Source organism: Notechis scutatus, chromosome 3 (genome assembly GCF_049901735.1).
Source record: "Notechis scutatus isolate UNSWTSFEM ecotype Mainland chromosome 3, rNotScu1.2, whole genome shotgun sequence".
Taxonomy (NCBI): domain Eukaryota; kingdom Metazoa; phylum Chordata; class Lepidosauria; order Squamata; family Elapidae; genus Notechis; species Notechis scutatus.
The window spans coordinates 209,671,998-209,696,997 of NC_142011.1; the positions used below are offsets into that span (position 1 = coordinate 209,671,998).

Here is a 25,000-nt window from a genome sequence, read left to right on the forward strand (position 1 = left end):
TGAAAGTAAAACTGAAACTGAACCTCCTCCTCTGCTTGTGTTTTGCATTTGGAAGGGGTTTCTTTCCAGGTGGGGAGGGGGAGTAGAACTCCTAAGCATCAGACCGTGTTGTTAATAATAATAATAATAATAATAATAATAATAATAATAATAATAATAATAATAATAATAATAATAATAATAATAATATAGGAAATACTCTAAATGCTCTGATGGTCATTTCGAAAAATCCTTTCTTAGTGAGCCCCTAGAAGCCAAGAGGAAAATACGGGCCAAACTTCAAGTTTGTAGGCTTTACGGGTTCTGGAGATTTTGTGATGATGCGTGAGGGGAATTTCGCTTTTATATATATATATATATAGATTTGATTTGTTGCATATTCAGCCAGAGGTTTACACTGGATTTGGCATTTTTCTTCGCTCCTCGAGTCCTTCCCAAAGATTCAGGATCACCGGGTATGGATATTTGGTGGTTTAATTGCTATTATTATTGTTGTTCTTTTCATTGTTATATTCAATTGCTTTGTTGTATTTTTTTTGGAAAGTTGATCAGTTTTTCTCGAATGGGGGGCCTGTGTTTATCCCCCAGCATGTTTAAACTCAGGGGCTGATAAGTCACCCACCACCTCCGCTGGGTGTCGGTTCCAAACTTCCTCTACTCTTTCGGTGAAGTCATCCTTTCTAATGTGGCTTTTGAACTTCCCTCCATTTGAGATTATACCCCTGATTTGTGCTTAATATTGGAAATACCGTCTTCTGCAGCAGGGGTCTCCAACCTTGGCCACTTTAAGCCTGCCTGGCAGAAGAGAGGGCCACTGAGCATGGGCAGAGTGTTGCTTCCTCTTGGGACACGCCCATGGCTTGTGGTTCTCCCAGGTGACTCTGCCCCTGATCTCTTTCTCTCTCTCTCTCTCTCTCTCTCACACACACACACACGCACAGAACTCTTACACACCTGTCTTCTAGCTAGCAGGTGCATCAGCCTATAGATTTGCATTGCAAGTGGACAGGAAACAGCCCCACCCTCAGTGGTGGGGTTGCCATGGCACCTGACACCATGGAAACAGAGCCACAGCACCTGGCCAATCCAGGGACCACTCATCTGGGAAAGGGGTTATCCCAGGTCAGCTCCTCCCCACCCCACCAAGGGAGGCCACACCTGTGTGCGTCTGGGCGAGGCTGTGCGTGATGGAGAGCAGACAAGGAGCCGTGGCACAGAGCTCAGATTCTGGGGTGGGGGGAGGTTGGCTCTTCTGTAGCCACCCCCCGGGAGTGCCAAATAGCCTGGCCAGAGTTGCCATGGACCAAGCCAAGCGCCTGGCACCAATGGGCCACACCAGATCATGTGGGGCCAGTGCAGCTGAGTGTCTAGCCCCTAAAATGGCATTTGCAAAAACCCAGCTGAGTACCCCAAAAAGGCTGAGAAGGAAAAGGCAGTATTTGAAAGAGCCAGGTTGGTCTAGGGGTTAAGGCAGCAGGCTGGAAACCAGGAGATGGTGAGTTCTAGTTCCACCTTAGGTATGAAAACCAGCTTGGTGGCTTTGGGCCAATCACCAGGAGATTGGGAGTTCTAGTTCCGCCTTAGGCATGAAATCTGGCTGGGTGGCTTTGGACCAATCACCAGGAGATTGGGAGTTCTAGTTCCACCTTAGGCAGGAAAACCAGCTGGGTGACTTTGGCCAATCACCAGGAGATTGGGAGTTCTAGTTCCGCCTTAGGCATGAAATCTGGCTGGGTGGCTTTGGACCAATCACCAGGAGACTGGGAGTTCTAGTCCCACCTTAGGCAGGAAAACCAGCTGGGTGACTTTGGCCAATCACCAGGAGATTGGGAGTTCTAGTTCCGCCTTAGGCATGAAATCTGGCTGGGTGGCTTTGGACCAATCACCAGGAGACTGGGAGTTCTAGTCCCACCTTAGGCAGGAAAACCAGCTGGGTGACTTTGGGCCAATCACCAGGAGATGGTGAGTTCTAGTCCCGCCTTAGGCATGAAATCTGGCTCGGTGACTTTGGGCCAATCACCAGGAGACTGGGAGTTCTAGTTCCACCTTAGGCATGAAAGCCAGCTGGGTGACTTTGGCCAATCACCAGGAGACTGGGAGTTCTAGTTCCACCTTAGGCATGAAAGCCAGCTGGGTGACTTTGGCCAATCAGCAGGAGATTGGGAGTTCTAGTTCCACCTTAGGCATGAAAGCCAGCTGGGTGACTTTGGCCAATCACCAGGAGACTGGGAGTTCTAGTTCCACCTTAGGCATGAAAGCCAGCTGGGTGACTTTGGCCAATCAGCAGGAGATTGGGAGTTCTAGTTCCACCTTAGGCATGAAAGCCAGCTGGGTGACTTTGGCCAATCAGCAGGAGACTGGGAGTTCTAGTTCCACCTTAGGCATGAAAGCCAGCTGGGTGACTTTGGCCAATCAGCAGGAGACTGGGAGTTCTAGTTCCACCTTAGGCATGAAAGCCAGCTGGGTGACTTTGGCCAATCAGCAGGAGACTGGGAGTTCTAGTTCCACCTTAGGCATGAAAGCCAGCTGGGTGACTTTGGCCAATCAGCAGGAGATTGGGAGTTCTAGTTCCACCTTAGGCATGAAAGCCAGCTGGGTGACTTTGGCCAATCAGCAGGAGATTGGGAGTTCTAGTTCCACCTTAGGCATGAAAGCCAGCTGGGTGACTTTGGCCAATCACCAGGAGACTGGGAGTTCTAGTTCCACCTTAGGCATGAAAGCCAGCTGGGTGACTTTGGCCAATCACCAGGAGACTGGGAGTTCTAGTTCCACCTTAGGCATGAAAGCCAGCTGGGTGACTTTGGCCAATCACCAGGAGACTGGGAGTTCTAGTTCCACCTTAGGCATGAAAGCCAGCTGGGTGACTTTGGCCAATCACCAGGAGACTGGGAGTTCTAGTTCCACCTTAGGCATGAAAGCCAGCTGGGTGACTTTGGCCAATCACCAGGAGACTGGGAGTTCTAGTTCCACCTTAGGCATGAAAGCCAGCTGGGTGACTTTGGCCAATCACCAGGAGACTGGGAGTTCTAGTTCCACCTTAGGCATGAAAGCCAGCTGGGTGACTTTGGCCAATCACCAGGAGACTGGGAGTTCTAGTTCCACCTTAGGCATGAAAGCCAGCTGGGTGACTTTGGCCAATCACCAGGAGACTGGGAGTTCTAGTTCCACCTTAGGCATGAAAGCCAGCTGGGTGACTTTGGCCAATCACCAGGAGACTGGGAGTTCTAGTTCCACCTTAGGCATGAAAGCCAGCTGGGTGACTTTGGCCAATCAGCCTAGTCCAGGAGACTGGGAGTTCTAGTTCCACCTTAGGCATGAAAGCCAGCTGGGTGACTTTGGCCAATCAGCAGGAGACTGGGAGTTCTAGTTCCACCTTAGGCATGAAAGCCAGCTGGGTGACTTTGGCCAATCACCAGGAGACTGGGAGTTCTAGTTCCACCTTAGGCATGAAAGCCAGCTGGGTGACTTTGGCCAATCACCAGGAGACTGGGAGTTCTAGTTCCACCTTAGGCATGAAAGCCAGCTGGGTGACTTTGGCCAATCACCAGGAGACTGGGAGTTCTAGTTCCACCTTAGGCATGAAAGCCAGCTGGGTGACTTTGGCCAATCACCAGGAGACTGGGAGTTCTAGTTCCACCTTAGGCATGAAAGCCAGCTGGGTGACTTTGGCCAATCAGCAGGAGATTGGGAGTTCTAGTTCCACCTTAGGCATGAAAGCCAGCTGGGTGACTTTGGCCAATCACCAGGAGACTGGGAGTTCTAGTCCCACCTTAGGCATGAAAGCCAGCTGGGTGACTTTGGGCCAATCACCAGGAGATGGTGAGTTCTAGTCCCACCTTAGGCAGGAAAACCAGCTGGGTGACTTTGGGCCAATCACCAGGAGATGGTGAGTTCTAGTCCCGCCTTAGGCATGAAATCTGGCTCGGTGACTTTGGGCCAATCACCAGGAGACTGGGAGTTCTAGTTCTACCTTAGGCATGAAAGCCAGCTGGGTGACTTTGGCCAATCACCAGGAGATTGGGAGTTCTAGTTCCACCTTAGGCACGAAAGCCAGCTGGGTGACTTTGGCCAATCAGCAGGAGATTGGGAGTTCTAGTCCTGCAAAGAGAGGTGGCGGGGTACAAAAGCCAGGTCTCCTGCCTTCCTTTCCCCCTTTCCTGCCACATTCACACAACCTTGGTGCAGAGGCAGGGGTTCTAGTCCTGCCTTAGGTACAAAAGCCAGCTGGGTGACTTTGGGGCCAATCACTAGGAGACTGTGAGTTGTAGTCCCACCTGAGCCTTGAAAGGCAATTGGGTGACTTTAGAGCAATGACTCACTTTTGGCCCAACCTACCTCACAGGGTGGTTGTTGGGGGGGAAAACAAGGGCCGTTAAGTATCCTTGCCTCCTTGGGTTATTTGTAAAAATTACAAAGGCAGGATATAAGGCTGCCAGCCCTTGTTGGGCGCGCTAGGTATTGTAGCATATGCCAGCCGGCATCTCCTAAATGGGTTGAATCCCAGCCCCATTGGGGCATCTGGGGCAGGAGGTTGTGATTTGGCTGCTCCTAATTTGCCATGAAGAGGAGGGGGTCAAGCTATTCTCCAAAGCCCCTGAAGGCAGAATAAGAAACGATGGATGGAAACCAATCAAGGAGAGAAACAGCTTAGAACTATGGAGAAACTGCCTGACAGTGAGAACAATCTTAACCAGTGGAACTGCCTGCCACCAGAAGTTGTGGGAGCTCCATCACTGGAGGTTTTTAAGAAATACCAGACAGCCACTTATTTGAAATGGTATAGGGTCCCCTGCTTGAGCAAGAGGTTGGACTAGATGATCTCCAAGTTCCCTTCCAGTTATTCTATTCTATTCTATTCTATTCTATTATTTCTGTTCTATTCTGTTCTGTTCTAATCTATTCTGTTCTGTTCTGTTCTATTATTTCTGTTCTATTCTGTTCTGTTCTAATCTATTCTGTTCTATTCTATTCTATTCTATTCTATTCTATTCTATTCTATTCTATTCTATTCTATTCTATTCTATTCTATTCTATTCTATTCCAAAGCAGGAACCCAGCGGGGAGAATTCCCACTGATCCTCCCGGGGGTCTCACCCATTTCTCTGCCTCCCCAGGGCCGCACAGCTTCCTCGGAGGAGCTGCCCGAGGACACCACCAAGATGCCCTCACCAAACCACCGATGGTTGCAGCTGACTGATGTGGACAGTAGGTTTCTCTTCACCTCTGCCCCTCCCCACACTGGGGCTGGTTCAGCCCAAGAGGGGGGTTGCAGCTGGGCCACTTCCCCCCCCTTCCCCCCCCCACCCTCAGCCACAGAGGCTGGCAAGGGGCACTGCCAGGGTTAGGGCAGGGGCAGAGTCCAAGGCGGTCTAGGAAGCCTCTCGCTGGAAGCAAAGGGGAGGGGGGGTTGTCTCCTTTCTATGTGCTTTGCAGTTCAGTCCCAAGCGAGCATGAAGGGTCCTGGGTGTTCTCTGAGCTTTTCTTGCAGACGTCTCGTTACCCAACTAGATAGCATCATCAGTGCTGATGCTGTTGCACCAAAGATGTTACGTAGCTGAGTCATGAAAGGTCTGCAAGAAAGCCACCAAGCTCAGAAAGCATGAAGGATCCCACAGTCGTCGTCCTCCTCCTCCTCCTCCCCCCTTCCAAATCCAACTCCCTTCTAGCACTGATGATGTTCCCTAGTTGGGTCATGAAAGGTCTGCAAGAAAACAACCCAGCTCAGAGAGCACCAAGGACCCCATAGTCATCTTCCTCCTCCTCCTCCTCCTCCTTCTCCTCCTTCTCCTCCTCCTCCTCCTCCTCCTCCTCCTCCTCCTCCTCCACCTCCTCCCTGCAAACTCCTCTCTCTTCTGGCACTGATGATGTTCCCTAGCTGGGTCATGAAAGGTCTGCAAGAAAGCCACCAAGCTCAGAGAGCATGAAGGACCCCACAGTCCTCTTCCTCCTCCTCCTCCTCCTCCTTCTCCTCCTCCTCCTCCTCCTCCTCTTATTCCTCCCTGCAAACTCCTCTCTCTTCCGGCACTGATGATGTTCCCTAGTTGGGTCATGAAAGGTCTGCAAGAAAGCCACCAAGCTCAGAGAGCATGAAGGACCCCACAGTCCTCCTCCTCCTCCTCCTCCTCCTCCTCCCTCCTCCTCCTCCTCCTCCTCCTCCTCCTCCTCCTCCTCCTCCTCTTATTCCTCCCTGCAAACTCCTCTCTCTTCCGGCACTGATGATGTTCCCTAGTTGGGTCATGAAAGGTCTGCAAGAAAACCGCCAAGTTCAGAGAGCCCCAAAGAAGACCCTCCCCCCATTTCCACCCTGAGCCACCTCCCCCTCTATTGCTAGCAAGCGAGCTTCTCTGCCAAGCTGAGCCTGGCCAATTGGGCTGGCGCCTGGAGGGGGGAGGGGAGGAGCCTGGGGGAGGGGGTGGCTTTCAGCCCGGGGCAGCAGCTCCACCTCACCAGCCTTCTTCTTGGCCTTGGCAGGCAGCTCCGAGAGCGACCGAGGAAGCCCCTCGGAGGAGGAGGACCTGGGCTGGGAAGAAGCCCCCACCCCACTGACGGAGTTCCTGGCCTTCAAGCGCGAGGCAGCCATGGCCGAGAGGGAGATGCTGTGTGAACAGGTTGCCCCCGTTCTCCTGGCTTTGGGGGGGGGGGCGGAGAACAGCGGGGCCTGAAATGCCCCCTCAGCTGGGAGGAGGAAATGCTGCCCCACCCCGATCCAGCTGCCGCCTCCTCCTTGCTGAAGGAGAATCAAGGGATATGGGGTCCCTGGGGGTGCCGGTCTGGCAGGTAGGGGGAAGGAGAGAGGCCTGTCCTGGGGAGGGGCACATTTCACCTGGGGCCTCAGGAGAGCCACAACCTGCAGCAATAGCGATTTGGTGCGGGGGGGGGGGCTGCTGCAAGAACTGGGCCCTGCCTTCCTTTCCCCCTTGATACAGAGGCAGGAGTTCTAGTCTCACCTTAGGCACAGAAGCCGACTGGGTGACTTTGGCCCAATCGCCGGGAGATTGGGAATCCTAGTCCCGCCTTAACAGAATAGCCAGTGGTCATTTGGCCATGCCAGAGGATTCTAGTCCGTGACAGACTAGTCCTAGACAATAGCCAGGTGGGTTCATTTTGGCCCAATCACGCCGGGAGATTGGGAATTCTAGTCCCGGGAGATTGAATTCTAGACCAGAACAGAATAGCCAGGTGGGTCATTTTGGCCCAATCACCGGGAGATTGGGAATTCTAGTCCCGCCTTAGACAGAATAGGCAGGTAGGTCATTTTGGCCCAATCACCGGGAGATTGGGAATTCTAGTCCCGCCTTAGACAGAATAGCCAGGTGGGTCATTTTGGCCCAATCACCGGGAGATTGGGAATTCTAGTCCCGCCTTAGACAGAATAGGCAGGTGGGTCATTTTGGCCCAATCACCGGGAGATCGGGAATTCTAGTCCCGCCTTAGACAGAATAGCCAGGTGGGTCATTTTGGCCCAATCACCGGGAGATTGGGAATTCTAGTCCCGCCTTAGACAGAATAGCCAGGTGGGTCATTTTGACCCAATCACTGGGAAATTGGGAATTCTAGTCCCGCCTTAGACAGAATAGCCAGGTGGGTCATTTTGGCCCAATCACCGGGAGATTGGGAATTCTAGTCCCGCCTTAGACAGAATAGGCAGGTGGGTCATTTTGGCCCAATCACCGGGAGATCGGGAATTCTAGTCCCGCCTTAGACAGAATAGCCAGGTGGGTCATTTTGGCCCAATCACCGGGAGATTGGGAATTCTAGTCCCGCCTTAGACAGAATAGGCAGGTGGGTCATTTTGGCCCAATCACCGGGAGATCGGGAATTCTAGTCCCACCTTAGACAGAATAGGCAGGTGGGTCATTTTGGCCCAATCATCGGAGATTGGGAATTCTAGTCCCACCTTAGACAGAATAGGCAGGTGGGTCATTTTGGCCCAATCACCGGGAGATTGGGAATTCTAGTCCCGCCTTAGACCGAAGAGCCAGGTGGGTCATTTTGGCCCAATCACCGGGAGATCGGGAATTCTAGTCCCACCTTAGACAGAATAGGCAGGTGGGTCATTTTGGCCCAATCATCGGGAGATTGGGAATTCTAGTCCCACCTTAGACAGAATAGGCAGGTGGGTCATTTTGGCCCAATCACCGGGAGATTGGGAATTCTAGGTCCCCAATCAGGGAGATTGGGAATTCTAGACCGAAGAGCCAGGTAGGTCATTTTGGCCCAATCACCGGGAGATTGGGAATTCTAGTCCCGCCTTAGACAGAATTGCCAGGTAGGTCATTTTGGCCCAATCACCGGGAGATTGGGAATTCTAGTCCCGCCTTAGACAGAATTGCCAGGTAGGTCATTTTGGCCCAATCACCGGGAGATTGGGAATTCTAGTCCCACCTTAGACAGAATAGGCAGGTGGGTCATTTTGGCCCAATCACCGGGAGATTGGGAATTCTAGTCCCACCTTAGACAGAATAGGCAGGTGGGTCATTTTGGCCCAATCACCGGGAGATTGGGAATTCTAGTCCCACCTTAGACAGAATAGGCAGGTGGGTCATTTTGGCCCAATCCCCGGGAGATTGGGAATTCTAGTCCCGCCTTAGACCGAAGAGCCAGGTGGGGTGATTTTGGCCCAATCACCAAGAGTCTGGGAAATCTAGTTCTGCCTTAGGCATGAAAGCCAGCTGGGAGACTGGGGGGAACTGGCGCTGCCCACCCTGTGGCTAACCTTGCTCTCCCCTCTTCCCACCCGCTCTGGGCTTCCGGCTGCCCTCCCCCCCCGCGGGACCCCCTCCCCCCTCCCCACACAGCCCCCGGAGTCGCCCTGGTGCAAATGATGCTGCAGCTCTTCTCCTTCCTGGACCGTTACTCCCAGCTGCAGCAGCTGCAGGAGAAGGCCGGCGAGTACCGTTCGCGCCTCCACTGTCAGGAGAGCCGTTGGCGCCGGCAGATGCGGGGTCTGAAGAGGGCCTACCAGCAGCGGGTGAAGGACAAGCTCGGCGTCATCCAGAGCCTGGAAGCCATCATCCTGGAGCAGCAGGGCCTCCTGGAGAAGGTGCAAGCAGGTGGGATGCCCTTTTGGGACGGTTCCCTCAAAAAGCCCACAACACCATCCTCGGTTACGTTAACCGAGGGACAGAATCAAGACCACGTAAAGTTTTAGTACCACTTTATAAGGCCTTGGCGAGGCTACATTTGGAATCCTGCATTTCGGTCGCCACGATGTAAAAAAAAAACACGAGGGTGAGACTCCAGAAAGAGTGCGGAGAAGAGTAACCGGGAGGATTAGGGGACTGCTCAGTTGAGTTTAGTGTACCTTATCGTCCTTGCACCTCGTGCAATGAAATTAAATGCCACCTTCAATGCGCATGATCAAAATAAAACACAAACACACACCCTTCACATTCCCTACCACTGAATTGAAAACCCGATGTTGCATTCATATTGCACTACGCAGTAGCACGAGGGACCCGATGGCTCAAGGGCTAAGACTCTGAGCTTATCGATCAGGAAGGTCAGCCGTTCGGCGGTTCGAATCCCCAGCGCCGCGTAATGGAGTGAGCTCCCCTCGTTCCTTGTCCCAGCTTCTCCCAACCTAGCAGTTCGAAAGCCTGTAAAAAAAATGCAAGTAGAAAAATAGGCACCACCTTTGGTGGGAAGGGGACAGTGTCCCATGCGCCTTCGGCGTTTAGTCATGCTGGCCACATTAACCACGGAGACGTCTTCGCACAGCGCTGGCTCTTCTTCGGCTTTGTGACGGAGATGAGCCGGAAACGTCTAGCATGTATGTGCGAGGGGAACCTTTAAGCTTTACCTTATACAGTAGTACAGTACAATATGGCAGTACAATATTGTACTCTACAGTAGTACAGTAGACTTGAGGCTAAAGTGTATGAATAACGGTTGCAGGAATTGGGTGTGTCTAGCTTAGTGAGAAGAAGGAGGAGGGGGTGGACATGATAGCAATATTCCAATATTTGAGGGGCTGCCTCAAAGAAGTGGGGAGCACCTATTCTCCAAAGCACCTAAAGGCAGGACAAGAAGCAAAGGGTGGAAATCCCAAATGGTGTTTTTTTTTCAAGAGGCAACTGGACTTTCTGGTTTCTGTTTGAAGACGTTGCGTTTCTCATTCAGTTCAGAACTGAAGAAGCTTCTTGGATGAGAAGCGAAACATTTTTAAACAGAAAGTCCAGATGCCTCTTGAAAAAAATACCACCTTTGGGACAACCGTGATCTGGAGGACGGAGGACCTCCTTAGACATTCAACGGAGGTAACTCATCAAGGAGAGAAGCAACCTGGAATTAAGGAGGAATTTCATGACAGCGAGGACAATGAACCAGTGGAACTGCTTGCCACCAGAAGTTTGTGGCTGCTCCAACACTAGAAGTTTCATAGAAGAGATTGGACAGCCATTTGTCTGGAATGATTTAAGGGCGGGGTCTCCAATCTTGGCAACTTTAAGACTTGGGGACTTCAACTCCCACAATTCCACAGCCAACATGGCTAGCTGAGGAATTCCGGGAGTTGAACGCCACGAGTCTCAAAGTTGCCAAGGTTGGAGACACTTGGTCTAGTTTCCTGCTTGAGTAGAAGGTTAGACTAGAAGACCTCCAAGGTCCCTTCCAACTCTGTTATTCTTTTATTCTGTTGTTCTGAGGTGCCCTCAGAAGGGGCTGGCCCTCCTCCAGATGTTATTGGGGAGGGGGAGATGGATGGACAGGAGTCCCGTGGCCCTTAGTGGGGTCCAAACTGGGCAGTTCAGAGTTTCAGGCTCAGCTTTGGTCCCCTAGCTAACCCCCCCACCCTCCTTCCTGTGTCTCTCCTGCAACCTGTTGTGGTTCGCGAGCAGCCGGTGTAAACGGCAGCGGAATCGGACAGTGAGGACGAAAGGGAACCAGTCCGGGAGTCTGGAGAGGACTCGGACGAGGGTCCTGCGTCCGATGCAGGGGTGGGGCCAGGACCATCTGGGAGTGGGGTGCTATCTCCAGAACCTTAGGAGTCTGATAGCAGTGAGGCAGAGGAACAAGGGGAGCCTGTTCCCAGTGCGCGTATGCGCAGAGCTGCTAGAAGGCAAGAGCAGCTAAAGCAGAAGGGGCAACTCAGGAGTAAGGCTGGGAGGAGATGGCTCCTCCCCTCAGGGATAAAAGTCAGACCTCAATGACGAAACCTTTGCAGGAAGCAAAGTAGTTCAATTAGATTCCAAGTCCTTGAAGCTCTGTACTCTGGTCGGTTTTTCTGGGACTTTGGTTGGTTTATGTTATAATTAATTGGACTTCTGCTTTTTTGGCACCATTCCACAGCACTGAAAGGCGTGTGCTTATCTTGGGCAACTGTTTCAGATTAGTTCTGGCTGGGAATGCAAGTAATTCCCAGCGTTGTTGCATGAAAAGAGGTTTTGCTTTGAAAATAAGTTGGTGTTTCATTACGTTTGACGAAGCCTGGGTCAGAAACAGAACCCTTCTCCTCTGTCTAGGCTCAAAGCTGCCGTCCACTGGCCTGCTGTGCCCTGTGGCCCCCGGGGGTCTGCACCAGATGGTGGAGTCCATCAGCGCCCTCCAGGGAGAGCGGAGCCACCTGGCCGAGGAGGTGGTGGGTCTCCAGCAGCGGGTCGAAGAGCAAGAGAGGGAGAAGCAGCAGCTGTCCAGGAGCTTCCACCACCAGGTGAGAGCCCCCACCCCCACCCTCTCTGTGGCCGCTGGAGCAGAGTCCGGGCCCCCAGCCAGGGGCGGGATTCAACCGGTGTGACAAAACCGCCTATTTTCACCTCTAATACTTACCTTCCACTGCAGCCCCCGTGAGTAAAACAGCTGAGGCACGGCAATTTATTTGCTGTGCCGCTTGAATCAGCGGAGATGCCAAACATGGAAATAAAGGACAGACCAGGGCAGGAGCAGCTACTGGTTTGCCCAAACTGGTCTGAACTGGTAGAATCCGACCTCTGCCCCCAGCCAAACATTAGCTATTGTACTTAAACGGTGTGATGACCGAAAGGGGCGTGGCACAAAGGCCACACAGTCAGATAATCAGTAGGAGTCCCTCAATTAGCTCCAACTTTGCCCCCAATGTCCAGGTTACCTTCTGGGCTGGAGAAAAACTCTCCCAGGAACAGGCTTTGGCTGCAGAGATTCAAGTCCAAAACATGGTCAACAAAAACTGTAACTATAAGTCCAATCAAGGCCAAACGAGGTAATTAGTCCAGCAGGGCAGGAGAAGGAATTCCAGTCGTGAAAGCACAGCAGTAACTCAACACGGTTGGGAGGATGCCAAGAATACAGATAACCGAAGTCAACACAAGATAAACTCACGTTTGTTCCCAGCGGACGCTGCACTCAGTATGCATTTCTTTTAAACTCTCTTCCCAGCTGTGCCTAATGAAGGGAATCAGGGCCCTTTCCTCCCCCATAAGCCACACAACCCATGTTGCTCCCTTATCCGTTCCTCCCTGCGTGCCCTAGGATGAAGAGGGAGTGGGCCTGGTCTTCCTCCGAACTCCCTCTCCCTTGTTCTACCTCTTCCCTGCTCTGCCCAGACAGACTTTGCCCTTCCCCAGTTTCCTCCACAGCCAAGGGAGCCACACTCCCGCTCCCTGTCAGCTGTTCCTCCTCGGATTCAGACTCCGACAGGGGCATGACACATAGTCTCCTCCTTCAGCAAGGGGGTGGACTAGGAGACCTCTAGGGCCCCTTCTGACTGTTCCATTTACAGGTTGTTATCCATGTAGGGGGGTGCAGGAAGGGAGGCTCAGCCAATCTCATTGTACATCACGGGTGGTATTCAGAAAGTTCTGACCAGTTCTGGAGAACCAGTAGCGGAAATTTTGAGTAGTTCGAAGAACCAGCAAATCCCACCTCTGACTGGAGATTTTACAGTCTCCTTCCCCTGCCACGCCCACCAAGCCACGCCCACAGAACTGGTAGTAAAAAAATTTGAATCTCACCCCCATTGTACAGGTGTGTTGTACTCTGACAATAAAGATAACAATAACAATAATAATCTGCATTTGGATATGACAATGGGGAAGCTGCAACCGTCATGAGTCCATGCCAGTTGCCGAGCATCTGAATTTTGATCATGTGACGACAGGGAGGCTGCAATGGTCGTAAGTGTGAAAAACGGCCATAAGCAGGGGTGGGCTGCTTCCAGTTCGCCCCAGTTTGCCCAAACTGGTAGCTAATTTTATCCTTTTTAATAACCGGTTTGGTGAACCGGTAAATCCCACCCCTGGCTGGCCCCGCCCACCCTGCCCCGCTCCTCCCAGGAATCCCCACGCGGCCCATTTGGGATGCCAGGTAAGTGCAGGGCCCACACGGAAGCTCAGAGAGGTCAAAAAAACAGGCCCTCAGGAACTTCGGGGAAGGCCGGAAATGGGCCCGTTTCCAGATTCCAGAGAGCCTCGGGAGTCTGGGGAGGCCATTTTCGCCCTCTTGGAGTCTCGAGGGAAGCCTCGGGAGTCTGGGGGGGATGAAAACGCAGCCCCCTGCCATGGTGCAGGAGGCTGACTAGGCCACGCCCACAATGGCCACGGCCACCCAACAGCCGGGCCGAGAACCCCTTGCTGAAATTTTGGAAGACCACCTCTGGTCATAAGTGACTTTTTTCAATGCCGCCACAACTTCCAACGGTCACTAAACTGAACAGTTTTCTATCGTCTCATCTGTGGGAGAAGAGCTTTGAGTGGAGCCCTTGGGGTTGTCCTCTCTACGGAGGAGGGGGCGCCCTTGAACAGGGGTGACTGTCCGGGGTCTCCCTTCCCGGCAGGTCCAAGGCCTGAAGCAGCAGATCCAAGCGCAGGAGGAAGAACGCGAGCAGCTCCGCCTGGGCAGGGTGAGGAAGGGGAAACGGGGGGGCAGGAGGGCTGGGGAGGGTCCCAGCAGGTGCTGTAATGGGGGAGGAGTCGTGGGGTTTCTCCTCCCCCCCCCCAAAAAAAAAACCAGGCTGAGGAAGGGAACTCAGGATGAGGGAGAGAAGCAGCCTGGAATTAAGAAGACGCTTCCTAATGGTGAGAAGAATCGATCCGCGGAACTGCTTGCCACCAGAAGTTGTGGCTGCTCCATCCCTGGAGGTTTTCAAGAAGAGATTGTCTGAAGTGGTCTCAGGGTCTCCTGCTTGAGCAGGGAGCTGGACTAGAAGACCTCCAAGATCCCTTCCAGTGTGTGACGACCCAAAGGGGCGTGGCACAAAAATAACAAAGTCACCAAAGTAGAATAAATTCCCTTTAATGCCTCCAACGTGGCCCCCAACGTCCAACTATCCTCGGCTGGAGATCAAACTCTTCCAAAAACAGTCTACGAAGGGAAGAAATGCAGTCCGAACCCAAAGTAAAGATAATTAGAAATTAAAAAAACAACAACAACACAAACCACACTGAAGTAATTAACAAGGCAGGCCAGGATGATAATTTGCAGACTTCCAACAGATAACGCAGCACACCCACAGTTGGGAGGATATCAAAACCCAGATAAGCCTCGACAAAGAGAATGCACGCATGGCTTCCAGCAACTTTGCCATGCGCAGTTTGCCCTTTTAAACAGTCTTCCCAGGTGCAGCCCCTGAAGGGGATCAGGGCCCTTTCCTCTCTCGTAAACCATGTTGCTCCCTTATCCGTTCCTCCTCCCTCTGTGCCCTAGGATGAAGGGGGTAGGGTGGGCTTGGATCTTCCTCTGAATGCCCAGCCTCCATAGCCCCTGGAGCTCCACTCCCGCTCCCTGTCAGAACCGGACTCCAACAAGGGCATGGCACACTCTCTTCTGGTGGGTTGACTGAACTCCTCTTTGGCCCCCAGGGCGTGACGGACTCGGAGAAGCGGATCCACAACCTGACCGTGGAAAACGAGGGTCTCAAGCAGAGTCTGCAGCTTTCCCAGGGGCTCCTGCAGCAGGCGGCTGCCATCTCTGCCCAGCCCTCTGCTCTGATGGCCACGGTGAGCCCCCGCCCGGCCCCCTGCCTTCTAAGGGCCAGCCCAGCACCCCAAATCCAGCCTTGTGGGGGGGGGGCATACCCCCTTACGAGTGGCTTTCCTCCTCCCCAGTGGGCTCAAACGGGGCTGGGGGAAACTCGGGTTATCTCTGTGGAAAAGTGTCTCCCGCGAGAGCAGAAATGCCCAGTCTTGCCCTGGTGAGCTACCAGGGTGGCATTGCCACGGCGCATGCCTCTGAGCATGTGAAGAGTCATGGACCTGCCCTGTCCTGCTGTCAGATAAAACAATAGCAGTAGCACTTACACTTATATACTGCTTCGCAGTGCTTTTACAAGCCTTTCTAAGCAGTTTACAGAGGTTTTTTTGCATTCTTGCATTGAGCCAGTTTTTGCATTTTGCATTCTTGCATTGAGCCAGTGAGAATTGAAGACCTAGCGGTGGGCAGAGTTAGCCTGCAATTCTGCATTCCTTCCTTCCTTCCTTCCTTCCTTCCTTCCTTCCTTCCTTCCTTCCTTCCTTCCTTCCTTCCTTCCTTCCTTCCTTCCTTCCTTCCTTCCTTCCTTCCTTCCCTCCTTCCTTCCTTCCTTCCCTCCTTCCTTCCTTCCTCCCTCCTTCCTTCCTTCCCTCCCTCCCTCCTTTCCTTCCTTCCTTCCTTCCTTCCTTCCTTCCTTCCTTCCTTCCTTCCTTCCTTCCTTTCCTTCCTTTCCTTCCTTCCTTCCTTCCTTCCTTCCTTCCTTCCCCACTTAGCAATAGCAGTTAAGACTTATATATCGCTTCGTAGTGCTTCACAGCCCTCTCTAAGCAGTTTACAGAGCCAGCCTCTTGCACCCCAACAATCTGGGCCCTCATTTTACCAACCTCGGAAGGACATAAGGCTGAGTCAACCTTGAGCCAGCCAGGATCGAACTGCTGGCAGTGGGCAGAGTCAGCCTGCAATGCTGCACTCTAACCATTGGGCCACGACTGCTCTTAAAATAATGAGCTGGCTAGGGCAGGGAAATAGGTCCTGGAGTTAGAAAGACTGGCAACTCCTTTGGGGTTATGTGGGTCATTGTCTCTTGGTATCTCGCCCACCCACCCCCCACTCCTCAAATTCCGCATGCAGTTCTTGCTGCTTCCTCACATTTTCGCCCTCTGCGGAGCAAAGAAATAACATCCTGGTCTCCCCTTGCAGGAAAACGAGGCGCTCCACCACAAAGTGCTGCAGCTGGAGGCCAGCCTGCAGCAGAAGGTGGGTGAGCTGATGCGCCTGGAGGGGCGCATGGACCAGCTGCAGTGGCGCAGGGAGGAAGAGGTGCGGCAGCTGGGCGAGCAGCTGTGTGGCCTCCGGCTCCCTCTGCAAAGTCAGAAGATGCCCCCTCCGGAGGTCCAGGTGAGTGTGCCCAGGGTGGGGGTGGGGGGCCTTTGTGGCCATAGACGCCAGCCCCCGTCTCCACGTGGAAATACGCCGGAGGGGGCCGGTTGCAGCTCAGAATGGGACAATATGTCATGGCCAACTTGTGGCGGGACGACGTTCTGTGGCCAACTCGCTGGGACAATTCAACCCTTCAGTTGAAGTATTTAAAATAATTTTTAAAAAGTGTTGTAATTTTTGTCATTTAGATTTCATTTCCTTTTGCATCCTCAATGATTCTATTCCACCATTTCTTCGATATTAACCTAACTCAGGGCCCCCCAAACGTGGCCACTTTAAGACTCCTGGACTTCAACTCCCAGAATTTCTCCAGCCAGAACTCTGGGAGTTGAAATTCACAAGCCTTAAAGTGGCCAAATTTGGAGACCTCTAACTCTTGTCCCTCAATGAATTGTCCCACAGCGAGTTGGCCATGATAAGTTGGCCAATGTGAGATGTCCTAGGTGTCAACTCATAAAACATTTTGTATACACGTTTTATAGTTGACAACAGAAAGAAGGGAGGGAGTTTCAAAAAGCAGGCGGCAGTGTGGAATCGAAAGTACATTCCATTCATATTTTCTTCAGTGACTGATTAGATGACTGAAGCTTCTGCCAAGCAAAAATCTAATTGGAGAGCATGATTGATGACTCTTGGCTATGGATGTTTTATTGTTGGATGATACACCCAGAGGGGTTGGGGGGAAAGCAGGATCAAGGGTGACAGTGAATTACATATCTCAGAGTTGGCTACGCCCAGATTAGTGCTGGACATAGAATGTTACCTTAAAATAAATCCTCTTTAGTTTTGGGAGTGTGGCTCAAGGTTCATGATTTAATTGGAGTAACTGCCGGAACCCTGGCACTAGGCCCATTGCAGCAGGCTGTAGCACCCCCAGGAAAAATTGGCATGGGGTAGAGGACTGGGGGTGGAGCCATTGCCAACTTGGGAGGTGCCAGATCTTCAGCCTCCAACAGTCCTCGCAGAATTGAGTCTTCACTGGCATACAGCGTAGGAAAACCCCATTCTGCGTGAAAATTAAAGCTAAGGTTAGGGTTATGTTTCCTTGAACTCAGAACCAAAATGTGCGTCGCAGGAAGGTTATGAGAAGATCATGGGAAGAGAAGGACCAGGGGAGACACAATAGCAGTGTTCCAATATTTGAGGGGCTGCCCCGGAGAGGAGGAGGAAGGGGTCAAGCTATTATCCAAAGCACCTGAAAGGCAGGACCAGAAGCAAAGCTGAACAAGGAGAGAACCAACCTGGAATTAAGGAGGAATTTCCTGACAGTTAGAACAATTAACCAGTGGAACTGCTTGCCACCAGAAGTTCTAAATGCTCCATCACTGGAGTTTTTTTTAAAGAAGAGACCGAATGGTATATAGATTCTCCTGCTTGAGCAAGGGGTTGGACTAGAAGACCTCCAAGGTCCCTTCCAACTCTGTTTATTCAGACGTCTCTATTTGCAATGGCTAAGAAACCAGAGAGTCAACAATCCCGTCCAGGGATCAGTGTGATTGTTGTCGGGGGTGGTGTGTTGTTGGTACTGGATTTTGTATTTGTGTTTTATTGCTGTAAGCTGCCTGGAGTCTTTATGAGTGAGTTGGACGGCCGTATCAGTTTTTTTAATGAATATATAAATAACCCCCTGATTGATCGCAGGAAAGGTGAGCAGGCTCAGAGCTGGCTGGGGGAGCACCAGGGAATCCTCAAAAACAGACTAAGTGGGAGTGGAAAGCCCTCCCCACTGAAAAATAATACTGGAGAGTGGAGAGGAGTGAAGTGGAATGGAATGGAATAGAGAATAGAATAGAATAGAATAGAATAGAATAGAATAGAATAGAATAGAATAGAATAGAAAATAGAATAGAATAGAAAATAGAATAGAAAATAGAATAGAATAGAATAGAAAATAGAATAGAATAGAATAGAAAATAGAATAGAAATAGAATAGAATAGAATAGAATAGAATAGAATAGAATAGAATAGAATAGAATAGAATAGAATAGAATAGAATAGAAAATAGAATAGAATAGAATAGAATAGAATAAGGAATAGAACAGAATAGAATAAGGAATAGAATAGAAATAGAATAGAATACTGGAGAGTGGAGAGGAGTGAAGTGGAATGGAATGGAATAGAGAATAGAATAGAATAGAATAGAATAGAATAGAATAGAATAGAATAGAATAGAATAGAATAGAAAATAGAATAGAAAATAGAATAGAATAGAATAGAATAGAATAGAATAGAAAATAGAATAGAATAGAATAGAAAATAGAATAGAATAGAAATAGGAATAGAATAGAATAGAATAGAAATAGAATAGAAATAGAATAGAATAAGGAATCAAATAGAATCAAATAGAATAGAATAGAATAGAATAGAATAGAATAGAATAGAATACTGGAGAGTGGAGAGGAGTGAAGTGGAATGGAATGGAATAGAGAATAGAATAGAATAGAATAGAATAGAATAGAATAGAATAGAATAGAATAGAATAGAATAGAATAGAATAATGGAATGAAGAATAGAATAGAAATAGAATAGAATAAGGAATCAAATAGAATCAAATAGAATAGAATAGAATAGAATAGAATAGAATAGAATAGAATAGAATAATGGAATGAAGAATAGAATAGAAATAGAATAGAAATAGAATAGAATAGAATAGAATAAGGAATAGAATAAGGAATAGAATAAGGAATCAAATAGAATAGAATAGAATAGAATAGAATAGAATAGAATAGAATAGAATAGAATAGAATAGAATAGAATAGAATAGAATAGAATAGAATAATGGAATGAAGAATAGAATAGAAATAGAATAGAAATAGAATAGAATAAGGAATCAAATAGAATAGAATAGAATAGAATAGAATAGAATAGAATAGAATAGAATAGAATAGAATAATGGAATGAAGAATAGAATAGAAATAGAATAGAAATAGAATAGAATAGAATAGAATAAGGAATAGAATAAGGAATCAAATAGAATAGAATAGAATAGAATAGAATAGAATAGAATAGAATAGAATAGAATAGAATAGAATAGAACTGTATAAATGTTATATATATATAAAAACCATTCTGGCACAGCGTAGCCTAGCACCAAATTTAAAACAGAAACGGCTGTGAAAGTCTGACTCACAGACGAACACTATACAGAAGCCTGATGATGGCAGATGACATTCTGCCGAAATGTTGCTACAACTTTAAAAGCACAACTATAATGACGTGGGAAAATACCCGAACAAAGCTGAATACCAAAGCTGAATATATATATAATAGAATGTAGAAGAGATGCAGAATAGAATAGGAATAAGAATAGAATAGAGAATAGAATAGAATAAAAATAGAATAGAAAGCAGAATAGAATAGAATAGAATAGAATAGAATAGAATAGAATAGAATAGAATAGAATAGAATAGAATAGAATAGAAATAAAAATAGAATAGAGTAAAATAGAATAGAATAGAAGAAAGAATAGAATAGAATTAGAAGAAAGAATAGAATAGAATAGAATTAGAATAGAATAGAATAGAATAGAATAGAATAGAATAGAATAGAAGATAGGATAGAATAGGATAGGATAGAATAAAGAATAGAATAAAGAATAGAAAAAATATAATGCAGAATAGAATAGGAATAGAGAATAGGAATATAGGAATAGAGAATAGAATAGAATAAAGACTAGAATAGAATTAGAATAAAGAACAGAATAGAATAGAACAAAACAGAATAGAATAGAATTCTTTATTGGCCAAATATAAGTGGACCCATGAGGAATTTGTCTCTGGTGCATAAGCTCTCAGTGGACATACAAGTGACAAGTGAAAAGCCATGATCACAATCATAAAATACAACCAAGCCAAATCATAACCCACAATTCCCTCGAGGCTGAAGGATTAAAGAACAGGGGAGAGGAGAAGGATCGCGCTAAGGCAGGGACCCACCCATGGGGAAGCCTGGAGCCCCCATTCTGACACGCTGGGCGGGTGGGTTGCAGGGGAGGGGAGGGGGTCCGAGCGACCCCTTGACCCTCCCCTTACGCCCTGTGCTGACCTTTCCCCCCACCCCACCCCCAGGACCTGGCCAAGGGGCTGCAGGCGGAGTCCTCCTCCCAGGCGCTGCAGGCTTTGGCCAACGCGGAGGCGCAGAACCGGGCCCTGATGCAACAGCTGTCCTCCCAGGTCCAGCGGTGCCAACAGCTGGCCGAGCAGCTGCAGAATTCGGAGGGAGCGGCCTCTGCCCTCCGGCACAAGGTACGGGCGAAGCTCGGCCGCGGTGGATGGGCTCAAGTAGAAAAGGGGCAGCCCAGTCCCGGGGGTGCTTTGGGGGGGGGGTCACTACAGGTAGTCCTCGACTTACGGCCATTCACTTAGTGGCCGTGGGAAAGTTACAACAGCACTGAAAAAGGGGACGGATGGCCATTTTTCACACCTATGACTCCTGCGGCATCCTTGTGGTCACATGATCAAAATTCGGAGGCTTGTCAATTGGCATGGACTTATGATGGTTGCAGTGGCCTGGGGTTCCTTGACTCCCTTTTGCGACCTTCTGTTCTGACTTAGGCTTCCTCCAAAAGCACTAAGCCGATGCTTTGTCCCGGCAAAACCCCTTTTAATAAACGAAGGCGAATTTCTTGCATTCACCTTCCGCCAAAGGCCTGGCCAACAGTCTTCCAAGGGTGTGATTAGAAGCACAGACCTTATCTAGCCTGGAGAGCTGCCAAGTAACTATTTCCAAACTGCAGTGCTGACAAGGAAGGACTCAGCAAAGCGTCTCTTGAGATGCACAGACAGATCTTCACACGGCTGGAACGGACAAATTGTTTCCTGCACAAGCCCCCTCCCCTTTCGCTCCTCTTTTAATCCTGATGGGAGGGGCCATTCACCGTCCACCTGTGGCCTTACTCCCACGTCGACCCTTAGTTCGTAATTGTTCTTTTCTTTGGGCAGCTCTGTGCATGCATAGGCTGGGAACAGGCTCCAGCTGTTCTTCTGCCCCACTGATCTCCGACTCTGAAGGCAGCTGATGACTGCCAGCCGGCCTTGGCCCCATCGCTGCCTCTGACGCAGAGCCCTCCTCTGGGCCTTTCTCAGCCTCCAGGAATGGCCCAGGTTCCTCCCCAACCTCCTCACTGTCCGACTCTGCTGCCAGCTCCACTAGCCACCGGCAGGCCACAACACCTTCTGACAAGCAAAATCAGTGGGGAAGCCAGATTCACTTAAGGACTATATTACTAATTTAACCTCTGCAGTGATTCAGTTAACAACGGTGGCAAGGAAGGTCGTAAAATGGGGCAAAACTCTCTTAACCGTGTTCTCACTTTAGCTACAGAATTTTTGGGCTCAGTTTGAGGTTGTAAGTCGAGGACTACCTGTATTGCACTGAGTAAGGGGGTGGGTGGGGGTGGACTAGATGGTCTCAAGGTTCATTCCCAGTTCTCGTGTCAGAGCTCCTTCTGACCCCGGGTTCCAATCGGCCCGATCTTGCATTCTGGAGGGGTGCACAACGGCTACACGACATCCTGGCAGTCAGTTAGCTCTGAAAAATCGGTAGCAGAGAAGTTTGAGGGTGACAGATTAACGCAGTGGGGTGTTTGGGCAGTTTGCGGAGACAACTTCCAGAACATTCTAGAAGGATTTTGCTGAGGGGGGAGGGGAGGACATTTTAGAACAGGGTCTCCAAGCTTGGAAAATTTAAGACTTGCGGACTTCAACTCCCAGAATCCCTCAGCCACCTCTAGGTTTGCTTCTAATCCAGGGGTGTCCAACCTTGCAACCTTAAGACTTGTGGACTTCAATTTCCAGAATTCCCCAGCCAGACATGATGGCTGGGGAACTCTGGGAGTTGAAGTCCACAAGTCGCCATGGCTAAGGAATTCTGGGAGTTGAAGTCTACCAGTCTTAAAGTTGCTATGGGGATTTCTGGGAGTTGAAGTCCACAAGTCGCCATGGCTGAGGAATTCTGGGAGTTGAAGTCCACAAGTCGCCATGGCTGAGGAATTCTGGGAGTTGAAGTCCACAAGTCGCCATGGCTGAGGAATTCTGGGAGTTGAAGTCCACAAGTCGCCATGGCTGAGGAATTCTGGGAGTTGAAGTCCACCAGTTTTAAAGTCGCCATGGCTGAGGAATTCTGGGAGTTGAAGTCCACAAGTTGCCATGGCTAAGGAATTCTGGGAGTTGAAGTCCACAAGTCGCCATGGCTAAGGAATTCTGGGAGTTGAAGTCCACAAGTCGCCATGGCTGAGGAATTCTGGGAGTTGAAGTCCACAAGTTGCCATGGCTGAGGAATTCTGGGAGTTGAAGTCTACCAGTCTTAAAGTTGCTATGGGGATTTCTGGGGGTTGAAGTCCACAAGCCTTAAAGTCAGCATGGCTGAGGAATTCTGGGAGTTGAAGTCTACCAGCCTTAAAGTCGCCAAGCGTGGCGTCTCCTCTTTTAAAAGGAAGCAGCTGACGGAAGGGGGATTCCAACAGCCTTTTTAGAAGTGGGACGTTGCCTGGTTGGCCCCTGGCAGTGGCCCCTGCCCCTCCTGAAGGGCCCTCTCTCCCTGACAGATCTCTGCCTATGAGAAGGAGGTCTCCGGGCTGCGTCGGGAGCTGCAGCACAAGATCCGGCACCTGGAGGAGCAGAAGGAGGCGGCAGTGCAGGAGGCTTCCCGGGCATCCGAGGAGCATGCCCAGCCCCTACGCAAGCAGCTGGCAGGTATTGGGGGGGGTTAGGGGGTAATATCACACCACAGGAAGGGGGGGACTAGGGGGTAGATTCCTTCCCCATCTCCAGGGAAAAGAGAGCTCCTGCGAGCATCTTGAGAGGATCTGTCCTGCCCCTGTCAGAATCTGATTTGGAGAGGGAGGCTGAGCAGCTGACAGGGAGCAGAAGTGTGGCTCCGTTGGCTGTGGAAGAAACTGGGGAAGGGCAAAGTCTGTCTGGGCAGAGCAGGGAAGAGGTAGAACAAGGGAGAGGGAGTTCGGAGGAAGACCCAGGCCCACCCCCTCTTCATCCTAGGGCACGCAGGGGGGAACGGAGAAGGGAGCAAGGTGGGTTGCGTGGCTTATGGGGGAGGAAAGGGCCCTGATTCCCTTCATTAGCTGCAGCTAGGAACACAGTGTTTTAAAAGGGAAGCTGCGCACAGTAAGTTGTTGGGAGGAAATCGTGAATTTATCTGGTCTCGTCGTGGCTTATCTGGGTTCCTGGCATCTTCCCAATTGTGTGTGTGTTTTGCTGGCCTTTCAAGTCTGCAATTCCTTCTCCTGCCCTGTCCAGTTAATTACGTCAACGTGGTTTGTGTGGATTTTTAGTTACAGTTTGTGTGTGCTATGTTTTTGGACTTAATTTTCTCCACTTAAAGGCTGTTCCTGGGAGAGTTTTTTTCTCTAGCCGAAGGTAACCTGGATATTGGGGGCAAAGTTGGAGGTATTAAAGGGACTCTTCTTACTTATGTGACTGTGTTGCCTTTGTGCCACGCCTCTTTGGGTCATCACAAGATCCCTGTTTGCGGAGAGCAATTTGCTCCTTGGGGCAACCCACAGACCTGTAAAGTCAGCCTGGCTTTATCTCCCTCCCCCCCACGTTCCATTTTGGTCTCCCCCAGGAATGAAGCAGCATCTGCACACCCTCCGCCCCTTCCTCGAGGGGCTGCAGTTGGACTTCCGGAACATCCAGGGGGAAATGGAGAGTTTTGCCCACTGTTACAAAGCCGCCATCGAGGAAGCCAAGCTGCAGGTGAGACTGAGACGCAGGGGAATCAGCCAGGGGGATCTGGGAGTTGAAGTCCACACACCTTCAGGGTGCCAAGGTTGAGAAGGGCTGCTCTGGTCTCATGGCCAGTGGGGGGGCGGGGGGGGAGGGCAAGGGGGGCTCCATGTTCTTAAGGACCACCATCCGTGAGCTGTTGGACAGTATTACTTGGTCTGTTGTGTGGATGCTTGTGTGTTTTTAGAAGGCAGGGGATTTTGGCAGGTGTGGGGGTGTTTGGGGATTGTCATGTGTCTTTGCGTGTTGAGTCTGGTCTCTGGGTGTTATGTGAATTTCGTTGTATGTGTATACTTTGTATATACGTACAATGACAATAAGGTACTGCTGTTGTTGTTGTTGTTAATCTTTGGTGAGATTCACGGCCTTTGGGGCTGGTTGGTAGCTCAACAGCTTGAGTCCTAAGCAAGGACCTGGGAACTGTTCAGGTATTATTATTATTATTATTATTATTATTATTATTATTATTATTATTATTATTATTATTAAAAAATCTTTAGTGAGATTCACGGCCTTTGGGGCTGGTTGGTAGCTCAACAGCTCAAATCCTAACCAAGGACCTAGGAACTGTTCAGGTAGCGTCGGAGGATATAAGCTGTTTCAAGTAGGGTGGTTTATTTGTAGAATCAGAGCATTCAAGTCTGATAAATTCAAAATTTAGCAAGGCAGCCCTTTCGGTATTGCTCCAAGGGCTCCAATCACAATTGGGATAACACCTGATGATTTCTTTTTCCAAAGTCGCTCAACTTCAATTTATAAGTCCCGATACTTTGTGATTTTTTCTTGCTGCATGTCTACAATTCATGCATCACCAGGTCTTGCAATGTCAATGAACCAAACCTTTTTCTTTTCAACTATTGTTATGTCAGGTGTGTTGTGGGCCAAGTGCCTGTCTGTCTGAATTCTGAAGTCCCACGAGATCTTGACTTTTTCATTCT

The 25,000-nt window shown here is 49.9% G+C and overlaps 1 protein-coding gene across 2 annotated transcripts in view; it reads left to right on the forward strand.

Annotated features, from left to right (window-relative positions):
• The first annotated feature begins 5,114 nt into the window (after nucleotides 1-5,114).
• KIFC2 (kinesin family member C2) overlaps nucleotides 5,115-25,000 on the forward strand; it is a 34,218-nt gene continuing 14,332 nt past the window's right edge. The window contains exons 1-10 of one of the 2 annotated variants that reach the window (XM_087962302.1): nucleotides 5,115-5,205; nucleotides 6,472-6,608; nucleotides 8,799-9,053; nucleotides 11,463-11,650; nucleotides 13,748-13,813; nucleotides 14,772-14,909; nucleotides 16,081-16,278; nucleotides 20,388-20,564; nucleotides 22,865-23,012; nucleotides 23,902-24,032. In XM_087962302.1, the coding sequence (XP_087818428.1) occupies nucleotides 8,822-9,053; nucleotides 11,463-11,650; nucleotides 13,748-13,813; nucleotides 14,772-14,909; nucleotides 16,081-16,278; nucleotides 20,388-20,564; nucleotides 22,865-23,012; nucleotides 23,902-24,032 (1,278 nt within the window). In that variant the 5' untranslated portion in view covers nucleotides 5,115-5,205; nucleotides 6,472-6,608; nucleotides 8,799-8,821. The remainder of the gene's footprint in view (nucleotides 5,206-6,471; nucleotides 6,609-8,798; nucleotides 9,054-11,462; nucleotides 11,651-13,747; nucleotides 13,814-14,771; nucleotides 14,910-16,080; nucleotides 16,279-20,387; nucleotides 20,565-22,864; nucleotides 23,013-23,901; nucleotides 24,033-25,000) is intronic. The other variant, XM_087962304.1, reaches the window with a different exon arrangement.